We start from the raw sequence: 21107 nt of genomic DNA, 5'->3' as shown, positions 1-21107 counted from the left end.
TTTCTCGCGCATCTTCTCTGTAGCGTGGCCTGTCTTCACGGACTCTTGGTCTCTCAGACTTCCAGTCATGACTCTTGTATTTGTTACGCTTGTTGTTGTTGTCGCGCGTACTTCCTCTTGAAAATCGATCTTCTGGGTAGTAGCCCTTTCCACCAGCAAGGGACTCCTCAGTTTGCGCGACGATTTTTGCGGCTTCCATTAGTTTATCCCACTCCTTTGGCATTCCATCTTTGCCTGTGATGGTTCTAATGAGACTATCGCAGCGTATAGCCTTTTTGAAGTGACAGCGCATGAGTTGCTCACTGACGCCGCCTATTTCCAGACATTCTTTGTTAAAACGCGTGATGAAGTCCTCCAGACCTTCACCATCTCTTCGCCAAATATCTTCTACCTCGGCTGTGTCGCGTTGGTAGCGACGTTGTTGGCTAAAGTAGCTTAAGAATTGCGTCTTGAAATCTGTCCATGATTTAATCTTCCCAGGTGGAAGGCTGTCAAACCAGGCGCGAGCCGCTCCGGTAAGAGTTTGAATGAACAGGTGGCACCACATGGGCATGTTCCAACCTCCCATGCAGCCCACACTCGTGAAAGTTCTGACGTGATCGTCTGGGTCAGTCAACCCATTGAATTTCCCGACAGTTGGGGGTAGCTTCTCTCGTGAAAGCGGCGCGAGTGCAATTTTCGGGATAAACTTGGAGTGTTCTGCAGCTTCCGCTGGTCTGTATGCCAGGCGGAAATCTCTTTCAGCTTCTTCTGTGTAGCCAATGTGTTGTCTTGGCTTGTAATACTCATGGTTTTTTGGTAGACGATTAAAGACTGACGATTCCTCGTCACCTTCCCATGTGGGATCATACGGGTCCGTTTCTTCCCATTCGTTGTTCATGTTGCGCGGCGTGAGCCGGCTGTGAACAGGGCCTCGTTGAAGGTTCGACGGATAGTCGTAGTAACTATCTGTTTCCCCTCTTGTATCGCGCGTGTCTTGTACGCTTAAACGTCTTGTAGGGGGAGGCCTGTTGATTCTGCCTTGTAGATTGGCTGGCGGAGGCATTTGGCGCACCCCCTGACTCTGAGGGGTGACCAAGGACGGTTCTGCCGTCAAAACTGCTTGCTGCGCGATCAGCGATTGGTATGCTGCATTGATGGTGGCGATGTTCTTGGCATACCACGAGGCTGGGGTTTCGCCTTCTGGTAAGCCTAGTAATGCAGATACATTTTGAGGTGGCGCTGTGTTCGATGGTCCTTCACCGTTGTTCCCTGGGGTGACCACTTGGGTGATGCGATTAATGCTTCCGCGCGGACCCCCAGTATTGGTAATTTCAACTTCGCCGATTTCTTCGATTTGTTGGGCTTGGAAGTTTTGGATTCCTTCACCCAACGCCATGTTAGAGTTGGTTCCGAAACCGAACTCTGGAATGGTTCCTTGACCAGTCATAGTCGAAGGAAGAAAAAGATGTCAAAGGCTCAAATAAAAGAAGATGAGGTTGGTTATAGAAAAAATCGGTGGGCGCCAATGAAGAAACAGTGATCTAATTAGGGAGTTAATTAGATTGGTCTATGTTCCTTTCATGATGGTTAATCTTCTTAAGGATATTTGAGCTCCGACTTGGTAAACAATCCTGCAAAACAAAACACCGTTACTCGTTAAGAGGGGAATGTGGGGGTTTCCCTCTTAACCAGGCTCCGGCGTGAGAATAAGCGACCGCTTTGAGAGTAATTAAGTGTAAAGAGTGAGAGTAGAGGGAATAGAATGTTTAACCTGTGGAATGAGGTCTCTATTTATAGCCGGAGAGGTGTAAGGGGTTATGGGCTGATGGGCCTTGGGCCAGAAGCGGACAACAAAACGGATATGCTCTTTGTCTCACTGGCGTCGACCGCTTAGTGGCTTCTAGACGTTCATCGGTGCTGGCGCACCTTGATTGGAGCCACGTGTCATTGTTGTCGGCCTTGTTGTCCTTCTGTCATCAGCAGACAAGTGGAGATCGTGGGACAGTTGTCTCCGTCCTCTGATTGGTGCCACGTAGGCGTCCTTGTGTACTTCTCGTCAGGCGATCGTGGCGCACGATTGTCCAGAGCCTGCTAGACGCTCATTGGCTCCTTTTACTGCCACTAGTACCTTTTGTACCACTGTGGGTAGCTGTGCGCTTCCCTACTGAGTGGCTCTTGTTGGACAGCAAACTAATCCGCGCGGGGTTAGTATGCTCATTTGTTCCATTGTTTTATGCTAAGTGCTGATATGTGAGCCTCTTGTGGGCCTTGCCTCGCGCGGGATAAATTACAATGCGTGTAGGCCGCGCGTGGATAGTATTAATAAGCCTTCTGAAATGAGGAGTATGGTTCAACGCGCAACCTGGACGGAGGTTTGCGCGGCTTTTTGGGGCCATACCCCTTCACAGGGGCTGTTTGTTTACCTCTTAATGAGGCTCTTAATGGTTCAGACCTCTTACTGGTTCAGCACTTAATGATTCAGACTGTTTGTTTCATGAGCAGATGTCTGAGTGATTCAGAAATTTGCCTCTGAATGGTTAAGATTTATACAGAGTCTGAATGGTTAAGATCTCTAATCTGAATTGGTCAGATATTTGCCTCTGAACGGTTAAGCATTATAAAGGCTCTTAATGGTTCAGACCTCTTACTGGTTCAGCACTTAATGGTTCAGACCTCTTACTGGTTCAACACTTAATGGTTCAGAACTCCTCTTACTGGTTCAGCACTTAACCACTCAAATGTTACCAAACAACCCCTAAGTAATTTATGCGTTTATTTAAATGGTCAATCTAATTCCTAGACTGTCAATTTCAGGTTATCAAAAATATTACCCTTATTCATAAAGAGAAAGGTCGGTGCACCTGTCAAAAGACAATAATGCCCCTTCAACAGAAAAGTCGTACGCTTTAGACAAATGTGTGTCTAGGGTTTTCTTTCAGATCTTTCATCATTCTGCTCTCACTATATCGATCTTGCTTACTCTCGCCATCTTGCAACCATTACTGATGTCAATATCTCTCAACGGCTTCCTGTTTAGGTTAGTATCAAATTACTTTTCTTCTCTTTCGTCATCTATATTCATGCTTTGCAAAGACCAGTTTAGTGTAGCACCCACAAAAATGGAAGATATCATCAATTAATCATTAGATATCATCAATTAATCATTATATTTTCTTCATTTAAACTGTGAAGAATTTAAGCAAATTTTTTCGTTGTTTTTTCTGCATTTATCCGGTTTTACCATACTAGAATCACACTGATTCATACCTGAATCTGCGACATCAAACATGACTCCGGTTTGTGTAATCTAATCGAAGCGTTTCAGTTTCACTTACCTGCTTTATTTTGTTCCTAATTCGCTGTTGTTCACTGTCAAGTTGTATTATGGACCACCTTAGGTTGTCTATTCAGCCTTTGTGATCGGTTTTATATGGTTTTTAAGGTTTTGTACTTGGCAGTTATGATTTGTTAGTATTTTAAATTTTGATGTTTGCATTGATTCTTGGTTTAGTTTGATGATTAGAATCTGTAGGTTGTCTAATTTATTAATGTTATGAAATATAAAAAAGAATCTGCTAGAATTTGAGGAGTTTTTGGATTACATGTTTGTTTGTTTTTTTTGAACGTCTAACATAAGAATCGCGGGTACTCTGTACGCGGCACCCATTGGCCGAAAGGTAGCCCGTGGCAGCCCAACCTGCACGCACGGAGCCCCTAGCCCACCATGTCACCAGTTCCGGGGAAAACCCGACCCTGCACCCGCCCGAGGGCACCACAATGCAGAGCCGGTAAAACCCGGGTGGATCAGGAATCGAACTCGAGACCATTCGGCCAAGAGTCTTTCCCTTATTTCCATAACCACTGAGCTATAAGCCCAGGGTTAGATTACATGTTTGTTAATTGGGAAATTTATAAAGTTGAAGTGGATTTAAGGAGTTTTTCCACGTTTTTCATCATACATGGGGCGGATTTTTTCATATTTTACTGTAGAGCATTTGATTGCTTACTCAGGACAGAGTGTTTCTAAATTTTATCTTAAAGATAGATATGTAGTTGTTGCTAAAATTTTTATGTTAGGCCAAGGTGGAGAGTTAAACTTACCCTTGGGAAGGGCCAGGTTTCGTTAGATTTGTAGTTACAAAAATGCACCAAGGATGTATCTATATGTACTCTATTTGGCTTATATGCATATGAAGGACCAATTATTATATCATCTACATATCACCTCATATGTGACATGTCTGTGTGTGTATTGGTTGCAACAGGTTGTTTGTGTCCTGAAGTGTCTTGCTCTCTAATCTCAAGGGGTTTTCTTCCAGCTCTTTGCTTAATTACAACAATCCGAGTTACAGAATACAAGATTCAGGTTAGTTTTGCTTTGCGCATTCCTCTTAATTCAGAGCTTAGGGTTTCTTCTTTGTTTATTGTCTTTGGGTTTTTTTCACTGCTTCTTATTTGCAAATTGAAGTGTGTTTTCAGTTGTCGGATTTCATATGTGCAACTCTTATGTCAGTTTATAATTGAATGAACTTCATGCATGAATGGTTGCCTTCTGTATTTGAATGTCAGTTGTCTATCTATACAAGTTATGATATTTGAAGGCATTGTTTGTTAATTAGTTCCCATGTCAAAACTGTAAATATTTGCTTTTCATTTGATTATGAGAAATAATAAGATATCAACTAATGACGTGACGGGATTTAGGGTATATGGTTTAAGTAGATGTTAACTCGCTTCTTGATGTTAAAGTTAATATATTATTTAAGTAATCTACTACCAAGCGTATATTTTGTCATAAATCACCAAATCTTTTAAATTTCTTTAGATTAGTCTATAAAGAGAATTCAGATAATTTCATCACTTAACTATGTCTTCTATTAAGATAAAACTAACCTCAAAAAAGAAAAAAAAAACCCGCAAATTAGCAAAACTCCAAAGCTCATATTAGCAAGACACTTCTGTTTGGGGTTTGATGCGTGACCCGACTTTGATAGTGGAAAAAAAGGAGTTCGAAGACTGTTATATGTTGCTGAAGCGGCTTACGGGGCAGTTGGATACATGGTCGTCCTTGGGAGAGGTCTAGGGGGATTTCTCGGCCAGGTCGGTTAAGCAGGGGTTATTGAGTGATTAGGGATTTCAGCAATTTTGATATGATGCATTGATGATATTGGGTCCCAAGTAACGGACCGGCTCCCTACCCGAGAAGCTTTATATAAAAGGAACATCCAGCTGTAGCCTTTAAATTGTGTAACGTGTGGTCAAGATTCGGAATCAGCAGTTCATATTGTTAAGGCATGTGAACTTGCTACGGAAGTGTGGTACTTGGTTGGCTTATGGTGCAAGGTGCCCGCGATCTTTGCTTTTTTTTTTGTGCGGGATCTCCTTGAAGTTCATAATCATGTGGGTCTTGGAAAGGTGTAGCAAGAGGCGTTTCAAGGGATCATGGGCAAAGCTTTTGAAAGGCGGGAGCAAAACTTTCAACACCAATTGTAGAACCCAGAAATTAAAAATAGAGAATATGGCAAACTGAACAAACCAATAAAAGGCATTAAGTAAACACTAAACAGCATTACTGTTATTACAAAGAACTTGAAAAGTAAAACAACAAAAAACAATACTTGCTCATGAGTTAGTTCACAACAAACACCACACGAAACCCTTCTTTCGAATATTAAAATAAACCTAAACTACAACAAATGGTAGCAAAAAAGAAAAAAACACTGAACTCAATTCTCCCTGAAGTTTCTGAACAAACATTATTATTATTTTTTGTCAGAAACTCAAAATATTATCCGTTTTATCACATTTTGGATTAATGTTGGTGATTATTAAATAGATAAAATGTGGATACATATGTTGTCTTTGGTTGATAGCAGCATAATGAAATTCGCGAGTTTGTTATAATTTAAACACGTTTTGGTCAGTTTCGGGTTGAACCTGTGGACATGTTTAGCTAAACGGATGTGTACGAATCCGCTTATTTTTTTAATTTTTAATTTTTTTTTTTGTAAAAAAGGTTCGACTTATAAACCGAAGCGGGCTGGTGATCAAAAATATAAAAATGGGTTTGTAAAAAGGCACTTCGGCTTATTAACTGGTTTATGAGGGAAAATGTTTGAACCTATCAAATCAATTGGTGTCGGGTTTGTGATGTTTGCCTAAGATGAAATATAGTTTGATTTCGAGTGATTAAATGAGTTTTGCTCTACTTATACGCGTTAAGGAGTTTTCGCAACATTCTCAAATATAGCTTTTCTAATTAAGTTTAAAAAAGATCTTAAAAACCGATATCATTTTACATCAACAAACCAAAATCATGCCAAGTGGGCATGTGGCTCCTGCCACCATGGTAACGTATTTCATTAGACGAGACATTTGTTTGCCGGTAAAGACAGTGGAGGAAGTTAAAAATTGACTTCTTCAATTAAGTGAAATTCATAAATTTATCTATTAAACTATAAAAAAAAATTCACTAATTTATGATTCATGATGAAAACAATTCGTATAAGTTAAAGATTTCATATCATAAAAAAAATTTATCTATTGCTCACTATTGGTAATTCACTAATTTGGTTCAGTTTTAATAGTATGCGATAATATGTCTAAGGTGGAGGAAAATCTTCTTTATAGTATATTTGACTAGATGGTTGAATTGATTGGGTCAGGTAACATGTCAAAACGGTTCTAAACAAAAAAAGACAGCTATCTAATGTGGGTTTTCTAAACCAAAAAATTTGTAGTTTATAGTTTTCGAACGTACAAAAGTAACAAACTTTGTAGGTATAAAGTACGTTTTTTTTTTGGGGGGGGGGGGTTTACAAGATTAAATACTTTAGAAATTTTTACTAATGAGGTTGATTAAAGCGTTTAAAGTTATGTGTAGAAGATTAAAATTTTATCTGTACGCTTAAATTTTGTGTTAACTTTGTTGTTTTTTCCCAAACGTTTTTGTGAGTATAAAGTTTATAGCTTCTTTTTAATTTTAAGTTCTGAGGTTAGTTAAAGATTTTAGAGTGAATTTCAAGTTTTGTCCTTTATCTTTAGGCCACTTTGCAAGTTTTGTCCTTTATGTTTAAATTTGATGAGTTTTGTCCTTCATGTTTAAAAATCAAGCACGTTTTACCCTTTATGTTTAAAAATCAAACACGATTTGTCCTTTATGTTTAAAAAATCAAGCACGTTTTGTCCTTAAAAATCAAGCATAAAGGACAAAACGTGCTTGATTTTTAAACATAAAGGACAAAACTCGTCAAATTTAAACATAAAGGACAAAACTTGCAAAGTGGCCTAAAAATAAAGGACAAAACTTGAAATTCACTCAAGATTTTAGGTTTTTGGTTGAATTCCTACATTAGAAGATTGTTAAGTGTTTTAAGTTATCTACGAAAGATTAAAAACTTATGTACAACTGAACTTATATATCAAAATGAGTGTTTAGCTGCATAAGTTATGTAACTGGTTAAAAGATTTCTGTTCGCATTACTAACATGTTATTTTCTCTATTTCTTACACAGTTTGGAGGTTGGCTTTACAAGGACTCAAGTTGGTTCTACTATTTCTGATTCTGACTTCATCCGGATTTAGTACTTCAACAATGGATTTTGTACGTTATATACCCTATGCTTTTAAATAAGTGAAATTTAGAATCCTATATTCATATATGATGGACAACTTTTTAACCTTTTCTTTTTTTAGGTTGTTGGGATCGTTTGAAGATTGTCTAAAGTTCGTTACTTTACTTTTAAGGTAGGTGTTAAGGAAGTTATGTTTTATGCCTTATTGAAGTGTGGTTTACTAACATTTTTCTTAACTTTTCGTCTGGATATGCATACATGTTAGAGGCTAATACTATTATCGTGTTTATTATTATGATAATTTTAGTCGTATTCTAAAATGTCATGCGTACCAGGGTCTCTTCTTAGGCTGATACTTTTAATTCTGGTCATCCGTCTGGTTATGCATATATGTTAGAGGTTAATACTATTGTCGTGTTGGTTATGATACTTTTAGTTGTATTTTAAGATGTCATCATCACATAAGCGTACTAGGGTCTCTTCGCCAGTTGATGCTTCTTCTTCTTCTGGTCGTTCCTTATATTTGGACAATGGAGACTGTACTAATGTTTGTGAGCATTGCGGTGCTTTTTTTGGGGAAAATATGACACAAAGACGGCTTTTTGTAACAACTTTAACGCCGCCTAATGAATTTAATATAACCCCAGTATGTAGTTTTATAATTCTCTCACTTAAAATCATATAACTATATATAGTGTATGCATTAAGACCGTAAATGCATTAAGACCGTAAACAACCATAATTTTGCCGACTATAAACAACCTAGAGATTGCCGCCGCAACGCGCGGTATCTGGCACCATCCTAGTTTTCCTTATAAAATAAGTCATAATTCAATAATATGAACTTTTTATATCCATCTAGCTCACCAAGTGATATGTGACATTCAAGATTACTATATCCAATTTGTCCTAAAAGAAGATGGTGATAAGGTGTTTTCTCTTTATTCATGAGGTGAAGGGTTCAATAACGGCAAGGTGCACATATAAAAAAAAAGCATTTAAAAATATGTTAGTTTCCGGTTTAAAAAAAACTAGATCCCACTCGAGGTTCCCTCTTGTCACTATCAAGAACAACTGAACAAGTCGAATGTCGAAGATTCATGGCAAAGTTTATTAAGATGAGATGAAAAGTATTTAATTTATTACGTCAAATTAAACTTTATAGTAAGCTTTAAAAACGATAAGTAATCTAGCTAGGAATATGGGTCAGAATTCATATATCCTATAAAAGGACCACCCGAGAGGAAGACTTTAAATTAAGCTACCGCTATGAAGAAGACTTTTGACCGAAGAGGAGTTGCTCTATTATTGCTTGTGTTTAATCTAATCATTCATAATGTTTCTGCTTCAATCAAACCACATCAAGGTAAACTTAAGTTTAGTTTTGTTTTGTTTTATTCTGATGGTTTATATCAAATTGCAATGATGGTTAAGAAAATATATTCATTCTACATATATAGGAAGTGTATTTTCTGGTAGGAGTAGAATGCTTAGAAAGGTGTCGTCAGCGCCGCCGCCGCCAAAGCTAGGTAAAATTAAGAGTTATGTGTTTCTTCGTCCGCCTCCGCCGCCACTATCAACGCTACAAATCAGCGGCATAGATTCAAGTTTGCGTACGGTACGTAGGGGTTCACCCCCGGCACCAAAGCCAAGTCGACCACGGAATTTCTTTATATTTCCTTCACCGCCTCCCCCCTGCCGCCACCACCACCAGCACGGATGCATAAACGACCTTCAAAGTGCAACGTCCCACCACCACCACCACCACCGGAAAGTACTTAAAGATCATCAACATTGTAATCTCCTCTTGTATTTTGATTTTTCCATGCATTTGGACTTTTCTTAATATTTAATATAGAAGATGTGGTAAATTACCGAACCATGATTTACACTATTTTCTTTTCTGTCGTTTTTTTCTTAACATTCATTAGAAAATATTTTAGTATTCAAGACCTTTGAAAAAAATGTTTTCTGTCATCAAACCGTTAGATGCTAGATGTGTAGTGTATATACCAACTATCATTGTCATATAACTTGTAAAAATATTTATGTGCTACTAGGTTTTTGGTTTTATTTAAAAGGATTGTGATTTTGCATTTGAGTATAAAAGTTACCAGTTTAAGGGATTGTGATTTTGTATTTCAAAACCATGTCTAAGGTAACTTTATATTTTTAACAATTCATATATAATATGCTTTTTCTAATAATTTATTTAGAGCAAATTACGACTTTGGCCCCTGTGGTTATATCACTTTTACCCTATTAGCCCAAAATAGATTTTTTAATATCTGTGCCCCCAACGTCTCTGTAACTAACTATTTTGCCATTTTGGCCCCTGATTCTAACTCAACCCATTATCCTGGTTAATTAATTGTCACATGCATCTCACATGATGGACATATTAGTAAATTCACCTCTCCACTTTACCTCCTTTATAAACAAAACCCCATCCTTTTCTCTATCACTTCATCTTCTTCACCATTCCCTCTCAAACTCTAATTTCACACTGGTGATCTGCAGATGTGGGTTTGAAGTTGTCATTCGAACCTCCCATACTCAAGCCAATCCTGGAAGACGATTCCACTGCTGCCCAATTGAAGTTGCATTTTTTTTTCTTTTCCTATCCATGCTACCTAAGTATATCTTCTCGTCGAAATTAAAGGGTAGTTAAGGCTGTGGTTTTGTTGCTTGGGCTGCCCCCCCCCCCCCCCCCCCCCATATGTCCATATTGTTTAGAAGTCTTAGCAGAGCTAGAAAGGACTACACGTATGAACGAAGATGCTGGAAGGACTATTGCTGAAAATAAGAGGTTGAAAGTGCTAATTGTGATGAGTTGGATGTTGTTGTGATATATGTCTTGACCCACTAATTAGAATCTTGTAATTTACTGTTTTGGATGTGTAATGTATTTGACAGTTTTTGGATGCAATGTATATGAACTCTCTAAAAACAAACCACAATAAATACCACTAACCAACTACTGAATCAATTCAACTCTCAAAAAACATGCACTTGCACTAGATTATGACCAGACAATAAATAATTAAATACCACTCACCAACTACTTAATTAAATACCAACAACCATAACAGTTAACTTAACTGGTTAATCCATTTAAAACAACCAAAATTACTAGTGTTTAGTGTTCAAAATAAACTGAGAATACTAAAACTAACATAAAAATGTAGTATCTTGTTCAACAATAGCAATCAACAAAAGGACCATAACTTCAACTACCTAAAATTTAAACTCGTGATGCAGATGAGATTCTGGAACAAACTTTAAACCCCCCTTGTCCTTGCACCCTCTCTTGTTGTGCCCCTTTTGTTTGCAAGCTTTACATGTCACAGACTCACTCTTCCTAGGAAGCTTCCCCTGTTTTTCAGTGTTTGTGAAAGCACCTCAACAGTCTTTTGTTTCTTCTCATAAATTTCCTCAGCACTCTTCTTCCTAGCCTTTTTAGGCCTCCCTACTTGGTTATGGTTTTTTTGTGGTAGTAATGTTGTAGGGCAGTTTGTTGGTTCCCACATTATCTACTGATGACGGGGGTAACCCAAGACTAAATAAAATGACTAAATATGTAAATGTTCAAATGGTTAAACGGTTCAATGGTTGAAAAGCTGTGAGATGGGAAAAGCGAGGCGGAAACAGTGGCCAGTCACATCCGGAGATCGCTTCACCAACCCATAGCCGCAAAAGCAAAGCAGGTCTGCACAATGCACGCTATTATCCAGGGGTCAAAAGCCTTTAACCCCCAAAAGGGGAAACCCTCCACTGCAAGCAAGGTTACTAGTCTAACACATTCTACTTCGGGAGATGTCTTCTCTTATAAATTGACACTTCATTTACTTCAGAAAACATCTCCTGGCCAGCTCTGATTCTCTAATCTCTGGTCATTCGTGTGGAGTACTTGCTTACATACAAGTCACTCCTTTTCACATCCACCACACACATTCCATTTGCTCCCACTTCCGAATCTGAGTACATTTCAGAGAAGGAATCTTCAGCAAATAACAACAACAAACTAGTAAACCTCCTTCCACGTCTTGCAAACGTGGGGGGACCCTGCGACCTGCGTTAGGCAAAGTTGAACCCTTCAACCCTTTTGCCTAACCAACCCAGCTACTACCGTTGGTCTTGTATTTGTTGCATCAACAAGTTGGCGCCCACCGTGGGGCTACACCGCTATTTCTTCTCAAAAAAGACCTAGTAGTGTAGCTCTCTTCACTTAAAATCACCATGTCTGAAAGTGGATCTCCGGGAGAAGTAAATCAGATTCCAAACACTTCTACCCCGGGTAGTAGCCAAGCTCACATGGCTATACCAACATCTTTCTCAACTCCGGGGAGCACACCCGAGTTCCTCACCTTCAACACACCGACTCCGTCCAGATCCGGGGTCCCATCTCCCAATATCGGTGTCTCTGACACCCCAGCACATGTTGAACTTACCCCCGAGGGGGTTGCAAACAACTTCCTTGAATTAAGGTCACTTCTCAACCAGCATGTGAGTAAAGAAAGAGAAAAAGGAGTGAGGATTCGTTTAGACTATGATGAACCTGAACCAACACTGTCTCCCGGACCACCTCTACCTCCTTTTACTACAAGAAGTGAGGCTGGTCCCAGTAATCCTTCAAATCCTCACCCTTATCTGTCCACTATGACAAATCCTACGGTGCATCCTATCTTCTCTTCCCAACCGATTACTAGTGGTGCTCCTTTGGGACATGAGCTAACACTTGACCAGCTCCTACAGTCCCCAGTAACAAGCTATCCAGCGTCTGTAACAACCATGTGGGAGCAAGCTCTGTCCGTGCTCCCTTTAGCACGAAGCGCTGTTATGAGCACCCCTCTCGGAATAAACTGCTCGGTTGGTCCAGGAAGCCTTCAAGGCTTCAACCTCATGCCTAATATGATGACCCAGATGATGGCCAACTTCCCGTGGCAACACTTCATTAATCAAGTGCTAGCCACTCAGGGGAATTACGACAATGGCAACAATGTGGATGCAAGGGCTGAAGAAGACTTGGCTAAACCTTACAAGCCAAGTAACCTTTCATGCTTTTCAAGGCAGATAGCCGATTATGATTTCCAATCAAAGATTAAGATGCCGTCCCACATCAGAACGTATGATGGGACTGAAGATCCTGAGGACCATCTTCAGATCTTCACTGGTGCAGCCCGGATAGAGAAATGGTCAAACGCTGAATGCTGCCTGATGTTCATGCAAACTCTTGTTGGATCCGCCAGAATCTGGTTCAACGATCTACCTGCTCAAAGCATTCGAAGCTTTGACGACCTAAGCAAGGGTTTTCTGGCAAATTTCTCCCAACAAAGGCGATATGTCAAAGACGAAACAGTGATCTTTCAGATAAAACAACGAGATGATGAAAGTCTTCGTGCGTTCATTGAACGATACAAAAAGGAAGGTCTGACTTATGTAGGGGCGAACGAGAAAATGAGAGTGGCTGGTTTCATGAATGCCATCACCTCTAAATATCTCACAAGAGATTTCAACAAATCCCTGCCCAAGACCCTAGAAGAGGCTCTTGAAAGGGCCGAAGCTCACATCCGGGGAGAGGAGGCTGTAGACATTAAAGAACAAAGGAAGAGAGGATCCGGCTGGCGAAGCAATAGCCCAGCTAGAAAAAGGGGGAACTTCAACTCCTATGACAGGCGGCCAAAGGGTTCAGACCCTCGAAGGTCTGAAGGCCGTAACCCTTCAAGCAGGGAGAAAGGCATAAGTTTCACACCCCTCACAAAGACCCCTCAAGAAATCCTTGCAACAGAAGAAGTTAAACAAAACTTTCGGCCTCCTAGGCCTCTCCCCAAAAGCAGAAAAAACGAGAACTCCACCCAATACTGTGAGTTTCACGAAGAAAAAGGTCACCACACCAATGATTGCTTCCAACTCAAGAAAAGAATAGAAGAGGCTGTTAAGTCCGGAGAACTCGCTCATTTGGTAAAGGGAGTCCGGGACAAAATGGCTGAAGGAAAGGGTAAGGAAGTCCATATGGTGAATTTTGATGGAAGGGTTCCTCATAAAAGACAGCGGTTGGAAGCTTGGGAGCTTCAGTGTGTCTGCTTCCCCCCTACGGAGAAAGACCCTCTTTCTAGCCCTCTTGTGGTAGAAGCTACCGTGGGAACGCTGCAAACATGTAAGGCACACATAGATACTGGGGCAGCCACTGAGATCATGTTCGAAAAATTCTTCAACCGTTTGAGCAATGAAGAACGTTCAAGGCTTCAACCTCCTGGAACCTCTATAAAAGGTATCGCTGACATACCCCTCAAGCCCTTAGGGCAGCTGACCCTTAATGTTCGTTTCAGCGAAGGTTTAAAAGAAAGAACCCAACCATTAACCTTTGTGGTTATCAACATCCCCTCAAGCTATGACGTGATCATCGGAAGACCAGGACAATGTGCATTTTACATGGCAGTGTCTGTTGGCCATGGCACGGTTAAATTTCCTACCGAGAGGGGCATAGTAACCCTTCAACCCTCTCAGGAAGCTTACATGATTGAAGGTGAAAACTCAAACAGCGAAGAAGACAGGCAAAGGTTGGTCATAAACCCTAGGTACCCTGAACAACGAATAAGGGTCAATCCAAACCTTTCTCAAGAGACCCTTTCGTACCTTGAAAAATTGCTAACACATTACAGCGATGTATTCGCTTGGTGTCCAGAAGATATGACCGGGATCCCTCGGAACATTGCCGAGCATGAATTAAGAATACCACCGGATGTCAAGCTGGTGGTCCAAAAGAAAAGAAGCCTGGCACCCGAGAGAAGTCTGGCAGCCTGCCAAGAGGTTGAAAAGCTTGTGTCGGCCGGTATTCTCCGAGAAGTCAAGTACCAATCATGGGTTGCAAACCCGGTTATGGTCAAGAAACTTGACAACTCCTAGAGGATGTGCATAGATTTCAAGGATCTTAACAAGGCTTGTCCTAAAGATTGTTACCCACTACCGGAAATTGATATCAAGGTTGACTCCCTCACAGGTTACTCGTTCAAATGCTTTCTTGATGCATACAAGGGTTATCACCAAATCCTCATGAAGAAAGAGGATGAGGAAAAAACAGCCTTTCACACGGACAAAGGGATCTTTTGTTATCAAAAGATGCCTTTCGGCCTCAAAAATGCAGGAGCTACCTATCAACGACTCGTTGACAAAGCCTTCGAAAGCCAAATCGGCAAAAACATGGAGGCATATGTTGACGACTTGGTGATTAAAAGCAAGACGGAACATCAAATGCTTGACGATATTCAAGAAACTTTCAAGAACCTCAGGAAGGTTAACATGAAGCTTAATCCGGAAAAATGCTCATTTGGATTTGAGGAGGGAAAATTCTTGGGTCACATTGTTGGAAAGCAAAGCATCAAAGCCAACCCTAACAAAGTGAAAGCCGTCCTCGAAGCCAAACCACCAAAAACTAAGAAGGAGGTTGAAAGCTTAAACGGAAAGCTTGCAGCCTTGAAGCGTTTTACCTCAAAGTTGGTCGAAAGATCTCTGCCCTTCTACAAAACGCTCAAGAACTGCTCAGACAAGAAGGATTTCAAATGGACTGAAGAAGCTGAAGAAGCTTTCAACCAGATGAAGCAACATTTAGCTTCCCTACCAGATATCGCGGCACCAAAAACCAGGGAGTTAATATCGGTGTACCTCTCAATTGCTGACGAGGCCATCAGTGCAGTCCTCACCATTGAGCGAGACAAGGCCCAGGTACCCGTTTATTTTTTCAGCAAAACTTTAAAATTAGTTGAAACAAAATACCCTCCCCTTGAAAAACTTGCCCTAGCCCTAGTTCAAACAGCTAGAAGGCTTCGAAGGTATTTCCAAGCACACCCTATACAAGTGGTCACCGACCAACCTATTAAGAGTGTGCTTGAAAAACCTGAAAACTCGGGGCGATTAGCCAAATGGGCCATAGAACTGGGTGAGCATAACATCACCTATGTCCCAAGAAAAGCTATCAAGGCACAAGCCTTGGCCGATTTCATTGTGGAAGTTCCAAACCAGGCAATCACTGAAGTAAACGCTACCACTACTGAACCCTCCAACCCTGAAGCCTGGAAGCTTTTTACCGACGGGGCTTCAAGCGTTGAAGGGTCAGGGGCTGGGCTAATTTTGATCAACCCAGAAGGGCTGGAATTCACATATGCTCTCCGTTTTAATTTTCAGACCACCAATAACGAAGCTGAATACGAGGCACTAATAGCTGGCTTAAGGCTAGCTAAAGAGATGAAGATCGAAAAGCTTGAAGTGTTCACAGATTCGTTGCTGGTCTCAAGCCAAGTGAATGATAGCTACATAGCTAAGGAACCCAACATGAAAAAATACAGAGAAAAATCCAAGGAACTGATGAGTACCTTCCAGGCATGCAACATCAAACAGATCCCCAGATCTCAAAACAAAAAGGCTGATGCCCTAAGTAAGCTTGCATCTCTCACTTTCGCCCACCTTACCAAGAAGGTGCTGGTAGAAGTGTTGAAGGCCCCATCAATCGATGAATTGGAAATTCAAGATGTAGTTACCGAAGAAGATCCAAACTGGATGACTCCCATCAAAAAGTTCCTTAAAAATGGTAAATTGCCAAATGATCAAGTAGAAGCTAAAAGGGTTGAGATCAAGGCAAGGCAATACATACTACAAGGAGAAACCCTTTACAAAAAGGGTTACCTTGCTCCCTTGTTAAGATGTGTCGGCCCAGAGCAAAGCAAGTACTTGATCAAAGAAATTCATGAAGGTGTGTGCGGAGCTCACTTTGGAGCTAGGTCGGTGGTTGCAAAGCTCATGAACCTTGGATATTTCTGGCCATCAATGCACCGTGATACAACCGAAGAATTGAAAAAATGCGATGCTTGTCAAATTCATGCACCAATTCCAAGAAGTCCCAAGCATGACTTAGTCCCAATAACCTCGGCATGGCCATTCCACAAATGGGGGATGGACATTGTTGGTCCATTTCCCCCAAGCAAAGGGGGAGTAAAATTCTTACTGGTGGCAGTAGATTATTTCACCAAATGGCCTGAAGTCAAACCACTTGCCAAAATCACGGGAAAACAGGTCATTGACTTTGTTTGGGAAAACATCATTTGCCGTTATGGATTGCCGGGAGTACTTGTCACTGACAACGGAAGACAATTTGCTGAGAAGCCTTTCAGCACTTGGTGCAAGGAATACAAAATCGATCAGGTTTTTAGCTCAGTGGCTTATCCGCAATCAAACGGTCAGGTGGAAAGAACAAATAGAAGCATAGTAGAAGGCATCAAGACAAGATTGGGAAGATACGAAAACAACTGGCTTGAAGAATTGCCTAGTGTACTATGGGCAATTAGAACAACCGAAAAAACAAGCCATAAGAAAACACCTTATAGCTTGGTATTCGGATCCGAAGCTGTGATCCCCGCTGAGATAGGATTTGTAACCCAAAGACTTGTCAACATGAATCCCGAAACAAAACAAAAAGAGATCATGTTGAATTTACAACTCCTAGAGGAAGCAAGAGATCAAGCCGCAATTCAAAAGGCCAAATACAAGCAACAGATGGAAGCTTACTACAACAAAAAAGTCAAGAACGAACGTTTCAAGCCAGGGGACCTGGTCCTCAGAAACAACGAAGCCAGCAAGAAAGAAAATCAAGGAAAGCTTGGCCCAAAATGGGAAGGCCCATACACCATCCTTGAAGCACACAAAGGTGGATCCTACAAGCTGGCTGACTCAAAAGGCAAAAGGCTTCCAAGGCATTGGAACGGCGAAACCCTGAAAAGGTTCATGTTTAAACAGGAAAGTTTGGTTTGTATCAAAATGTATTCCAAGCAGAATTATGAATATCTTTTGTAAAAAGCAAGTATTGCTGAAATGAATGAAGTTGCTTTATCAAGCTTGTCTTTCTATCCTAAGATCAGGTTGAGAACCTAGCAAAAAACTCCATGGCAAGGGCCATGTAAGGGGATGAGCTCCCAGGCCACATCGCTCAATAGGTTCAAGGGTTGAATGAACCTATATAAGGGGTGAGTTCCTAAATCAATACAACTCCATGAGACTTGTTAAGAAAACCTAAAATTGTCTCATAGACGGGTGTGAACAGCCTACACCAAATGTTCCCTAAGCCTTAAAATATAATCAACAAAAAGGCTTGAAAAATTCAAGTGAAAACCAAAGAAATAATAAAAAGGATAGGTGCTAGATCTTCTTGTTAAAAATACCAAGGCTAAGTGTCTGCAGCACTGAACCCTTTTTGGTATGACAAACATAAGGGCAGCACAAACTGGACAAAGACAAAGTTACAAAGAGAATTTGAAAGAACAAAATCACTTGGACAAAAAACACAAAGATACAAACCAAGTCAGGCCACAAGTCTAAGAAGCCTTCAAGGCTTCAAGCCACTCGAGCAACAACTCGAAACCCTAAAGGCTTCAACCTACTAACAGACAGCCAAAAGGCTTGGAAGGTTAAAGCCAAACAGACTGCCTTAACAAAAACAGACACAAGTCTAAAAACATAACATAAATAAGAAAGTTAAGACATCATACCATATCAAAGAAAGCCCTAAAGGACTTCCAAACATAAGTTAAGGCAAGTCCTAGTAACTTGCAAACCTAACAATTGTTCAAACGGCCACACAGGCCTTCAACACAACCAACAGGAACCTTAAGGGTCCCTGAAAACCTAATATTGTTTAAGGGTCACAAACCATAAATTGTTTTTAGTGCTAAGAAAGCTACGAATTAAGAATCAACAGACTTGGAAACTCTAGAACCTTCGCCCTTGGTCTTCTTTGTTTTCTTCAGCTTCTTAGTCTTTAAATGTTGGGATTGAACCCTATCAGAGGAACAGATAATTAAAGCTAAAACTGGATCAGAACAGTGGATTCTGAATAAGCAGATTCTGATATACAAATCTCTCCCCTTGAAAGTGATTACAACTACTGATGACCTCCTATCCGCTGATCTTGCTAAACTGCTGACCCATAACCGCTGCTCAACTAAAGATCTGATGGAAGACTAAAGTCCTGCTGATTCAATCTACTGCCTTGAGTCAAGCACTGCTGATCCGGACAAGTGCTGCTGGGTTCACAGCAGTAGAAGGTTGCAGCAGCTGTTCTAAAGTCTGTTTTGTAATAGAATGTATTAGCAGTAGTTAACACAAGCAGTGTCTGTATAGATCAGAGGTTAGAGTTTGTTAGGAGGTTAGATGTCACTTTCATGGTGACGTCAGCTAAGATGCTCATTAGTTTGCAAGTGCCTATAAATAGTTCAGTACTTGGTACTGTTCTATTAGCTCTTTGCATCATTCGTCTTCTTTGCACGAACAAACTACTGAGCTCTGGCTGAGGGGGAGTTTGCATTCTTACATCAATCATTGTAATCGTAGTTGAAATAAATTCAATCTTTCGGTTCTTTGTGTAAAGATGTTTGATGAAAGTATTACTCTCGTTTGATTGTATGCAAAGTTTGTTTTCATTATAATTTCCGCTGCACACTCATCCATCTTCGTCTTATTTTCAAACATAAAATACAATAAAAAACAAACTCAGATCCAACATTTGGTATCAGAGCTTGGACAGTCAAATTTGATTTAACAATCATTTTGACGTAAATAGTTCAGCTCAAAACAGTTGATACTGATCGTTTATTCGTCGTTGAAAAATAGAGTAAGGATTAATCACCATTAAAGTTGATTTCTCAGTACCTGTAAAACAACAAGAATGACGTCACAATCTCAGGATGATAAAAACAACATTGGTTCTCTTTTTAAACCACCTATGCTAAAAGGAAATGAGTACAACATCTGGCAGAGGAGGATGGGTCACATCCTCGCTCAACAAAGCACAGGTTGTTGGAAGTCTGTCATCTTTGGTCCTCATGTTCCTACAGTGCCAAGCGCTGAAGATGCTAAAAAACAACTTCCAAAACCTGTTGAAAATTATACTGAAATGGATTATCAAAAATTTGAACTAGATGCTAAAGCGTTTAGTATCATAGCATCAGCGCTGCCCAACGAAATATATGCTGGATTGTTACATTGTGACAATGCCAAAGAGTTGTGGGACGCGCTTAAGGAACAGTTTGGAGGTACCGAAGAAGTTATAGAAAACAATAGGGAAATCCTGAACCAACAGTATGAAACATTTTGTCATGTTAAAGGTGAATCACTGACGCAACAATTTGAGCGTTTCAGTTGTCTCATCAGTGAACTGAGGCTTGTTAAAACCACTTTTACAAACTCAACTCAAAACAGCAGGTTCCTCAGGTCACTGCCAGACAAATGGGACACAATAGCTTTTGTCACCCGAAATTCACCTGAGTTCAAGGATCTGACCTTGACCCAACTCCATGGTCGACTCCTGACCTACGAAAGGGAGTTGATCCAGAAAAGGAAGTTGCAAGAGTCAGGGAAAACCGTTGATGATTATTCATTCGGTAACACTGCTCTTCTGGGTCAAGAAGAATCTGGTGGTAGTGGTAAGGATCAGGGTTATGATCACTTCATTGACATAACTGCTGGTGCAAATTTAACAACCCTGATCCTCACTCTACAGGTTATGCATTCACTGCAAATGAAAACCAGATGTCAGACAATTTAAGCTTTGAACTCAATGATCTACAGCATTTTGACCCCACTGATCTAGAGGAAATGGACACCCTGCACCAACTGGCCTTGCTAAGTGTTAGAACTAGCAAGTTTTATAAAAGAACAGGGCGAAAATTCCCAGGGTTGCATGGGAATCTAAGGGTTGGGTTGGATAAATCGAAAATCAAGTGTTATAAGTGTAACAGGTTAGGACATTTTGCTAGAGAGTGTAGGAGTCAAACAACTGGTCCCATAATCACTCACCCTAGTTCAAATCCTAGACCTCAAAATCAAAACACTGTGCACTATGCCCAATATGCCCCAGCAGCACATGTGAACACTGCTCACTATGCTGTTGCTCCTGTGCCAGTGCATTATGTCCAAACAGCTGCTCCACAGATCCAATATGTTCAAACCCCTGCTCCCCAGGCACAAGTGCAACCTGCACCACAAACCACTGCTCCAGTAGCAAAACAACCAGATCAACAAAGTTTCTTTACTCAAGAATTTGTTGACTGGAGCAGTATGCCTGAAGACCTCAGTGATGAAAATTTTGCACTCTATGCTTCTAATGTTTCTTCCCATGATGAATTTTGTTTGATGGCATTAGAGTCAATACAAGAGGGGGTTGAATCTGAAGAGGAACAGCTGGCCTCTGAAACAGTGGATGAGGTGATTGAAGAAGTGGTTACTGCTGTGGCAAATGAAGTACTGTTGGAAGAAAGTTCAGGCACCCTGATTGAACCACTGACAGATCCATGGTCAGAAGAAGAAAAGACAGGTGAGATAGAAGAGAGAGCTGAAGATGAGGAAAATCCTAAGTGTGATTGTGCAATGATGGCTGCTGCAAAGGTATCACCTCAAGTTCTTGAAAAACTGTGTTCTGACAATTGCATTATTGCTTTTGCTAACATCAAAGAGGTGAATGAAAACCTTCGTGATAAAATCTTATCTGATGAAGTCATATTTGAAAGG

The 21107-nt window shown here is 40.5% G+C and overlaps 1 protein-coding gene and 1 long non-coding RNA gene across 2 annotated transcripts; both read left to right on the top strand.

Moving 5' to 3' along the window:
• The first annotated feature begins 2852 nt into the window (after positions 1 to 2852).
• On the top strand, positions 2853 to 7980 carry LOC118484688. Its single transcript, XR_004873969.1, has 4 exons — positions 2853 to 3019; positions 4248 to 4348; positions 7497 to 7585; positions 7678 to 7980. It is a non-coding gene; the product is annotated as an uncharacterized LOC118484688 (long non-coding RNA).
• Positions 7981 to 8461: 481 nt separating this feature from the next.
• On the top strand, positions 8462 to 10518 carry LOC110896080. The gene is made up of 3 exons (XM_022143519.2): positions 8462 to 8922; positions 9017 to 9352; positions 10077 to 10518. The coding sequence occupies exons 1-3, from the start codon at positions 8826 to 8828 to the stop codon at positions 10214 to 10216; spliced, it is 573 nt and encodes a 190-aa protein (XP_021999211.2). The 5' UTR covers positions 8462 to 8825; the 3' UTR covers positions 10217 to 10518.
• Positions 10519 to 21107: the final 10589 nt, after the last annotated feature.

The sequence above is a fragment of the Helianthus annuus genome, chromosome 12, assembly GCF_002127325.2.
Source record: "Helianthus annuus cultivar XRQ/B chromosome 12, HanXRQr2.0-SUNRISE, whole genome shotgun sequence".
Classification (NCBI taxonomy): domain Eukaryota; kingdom Viridiplantae; phylum Streptophyta; class Magnoliopsida; order Asterales; family Asteraceae; genus Helianthus; species Helianthus annuus.
This window is presented reverse-complemented; position numbering and strand designations above follow the sequence as displayed.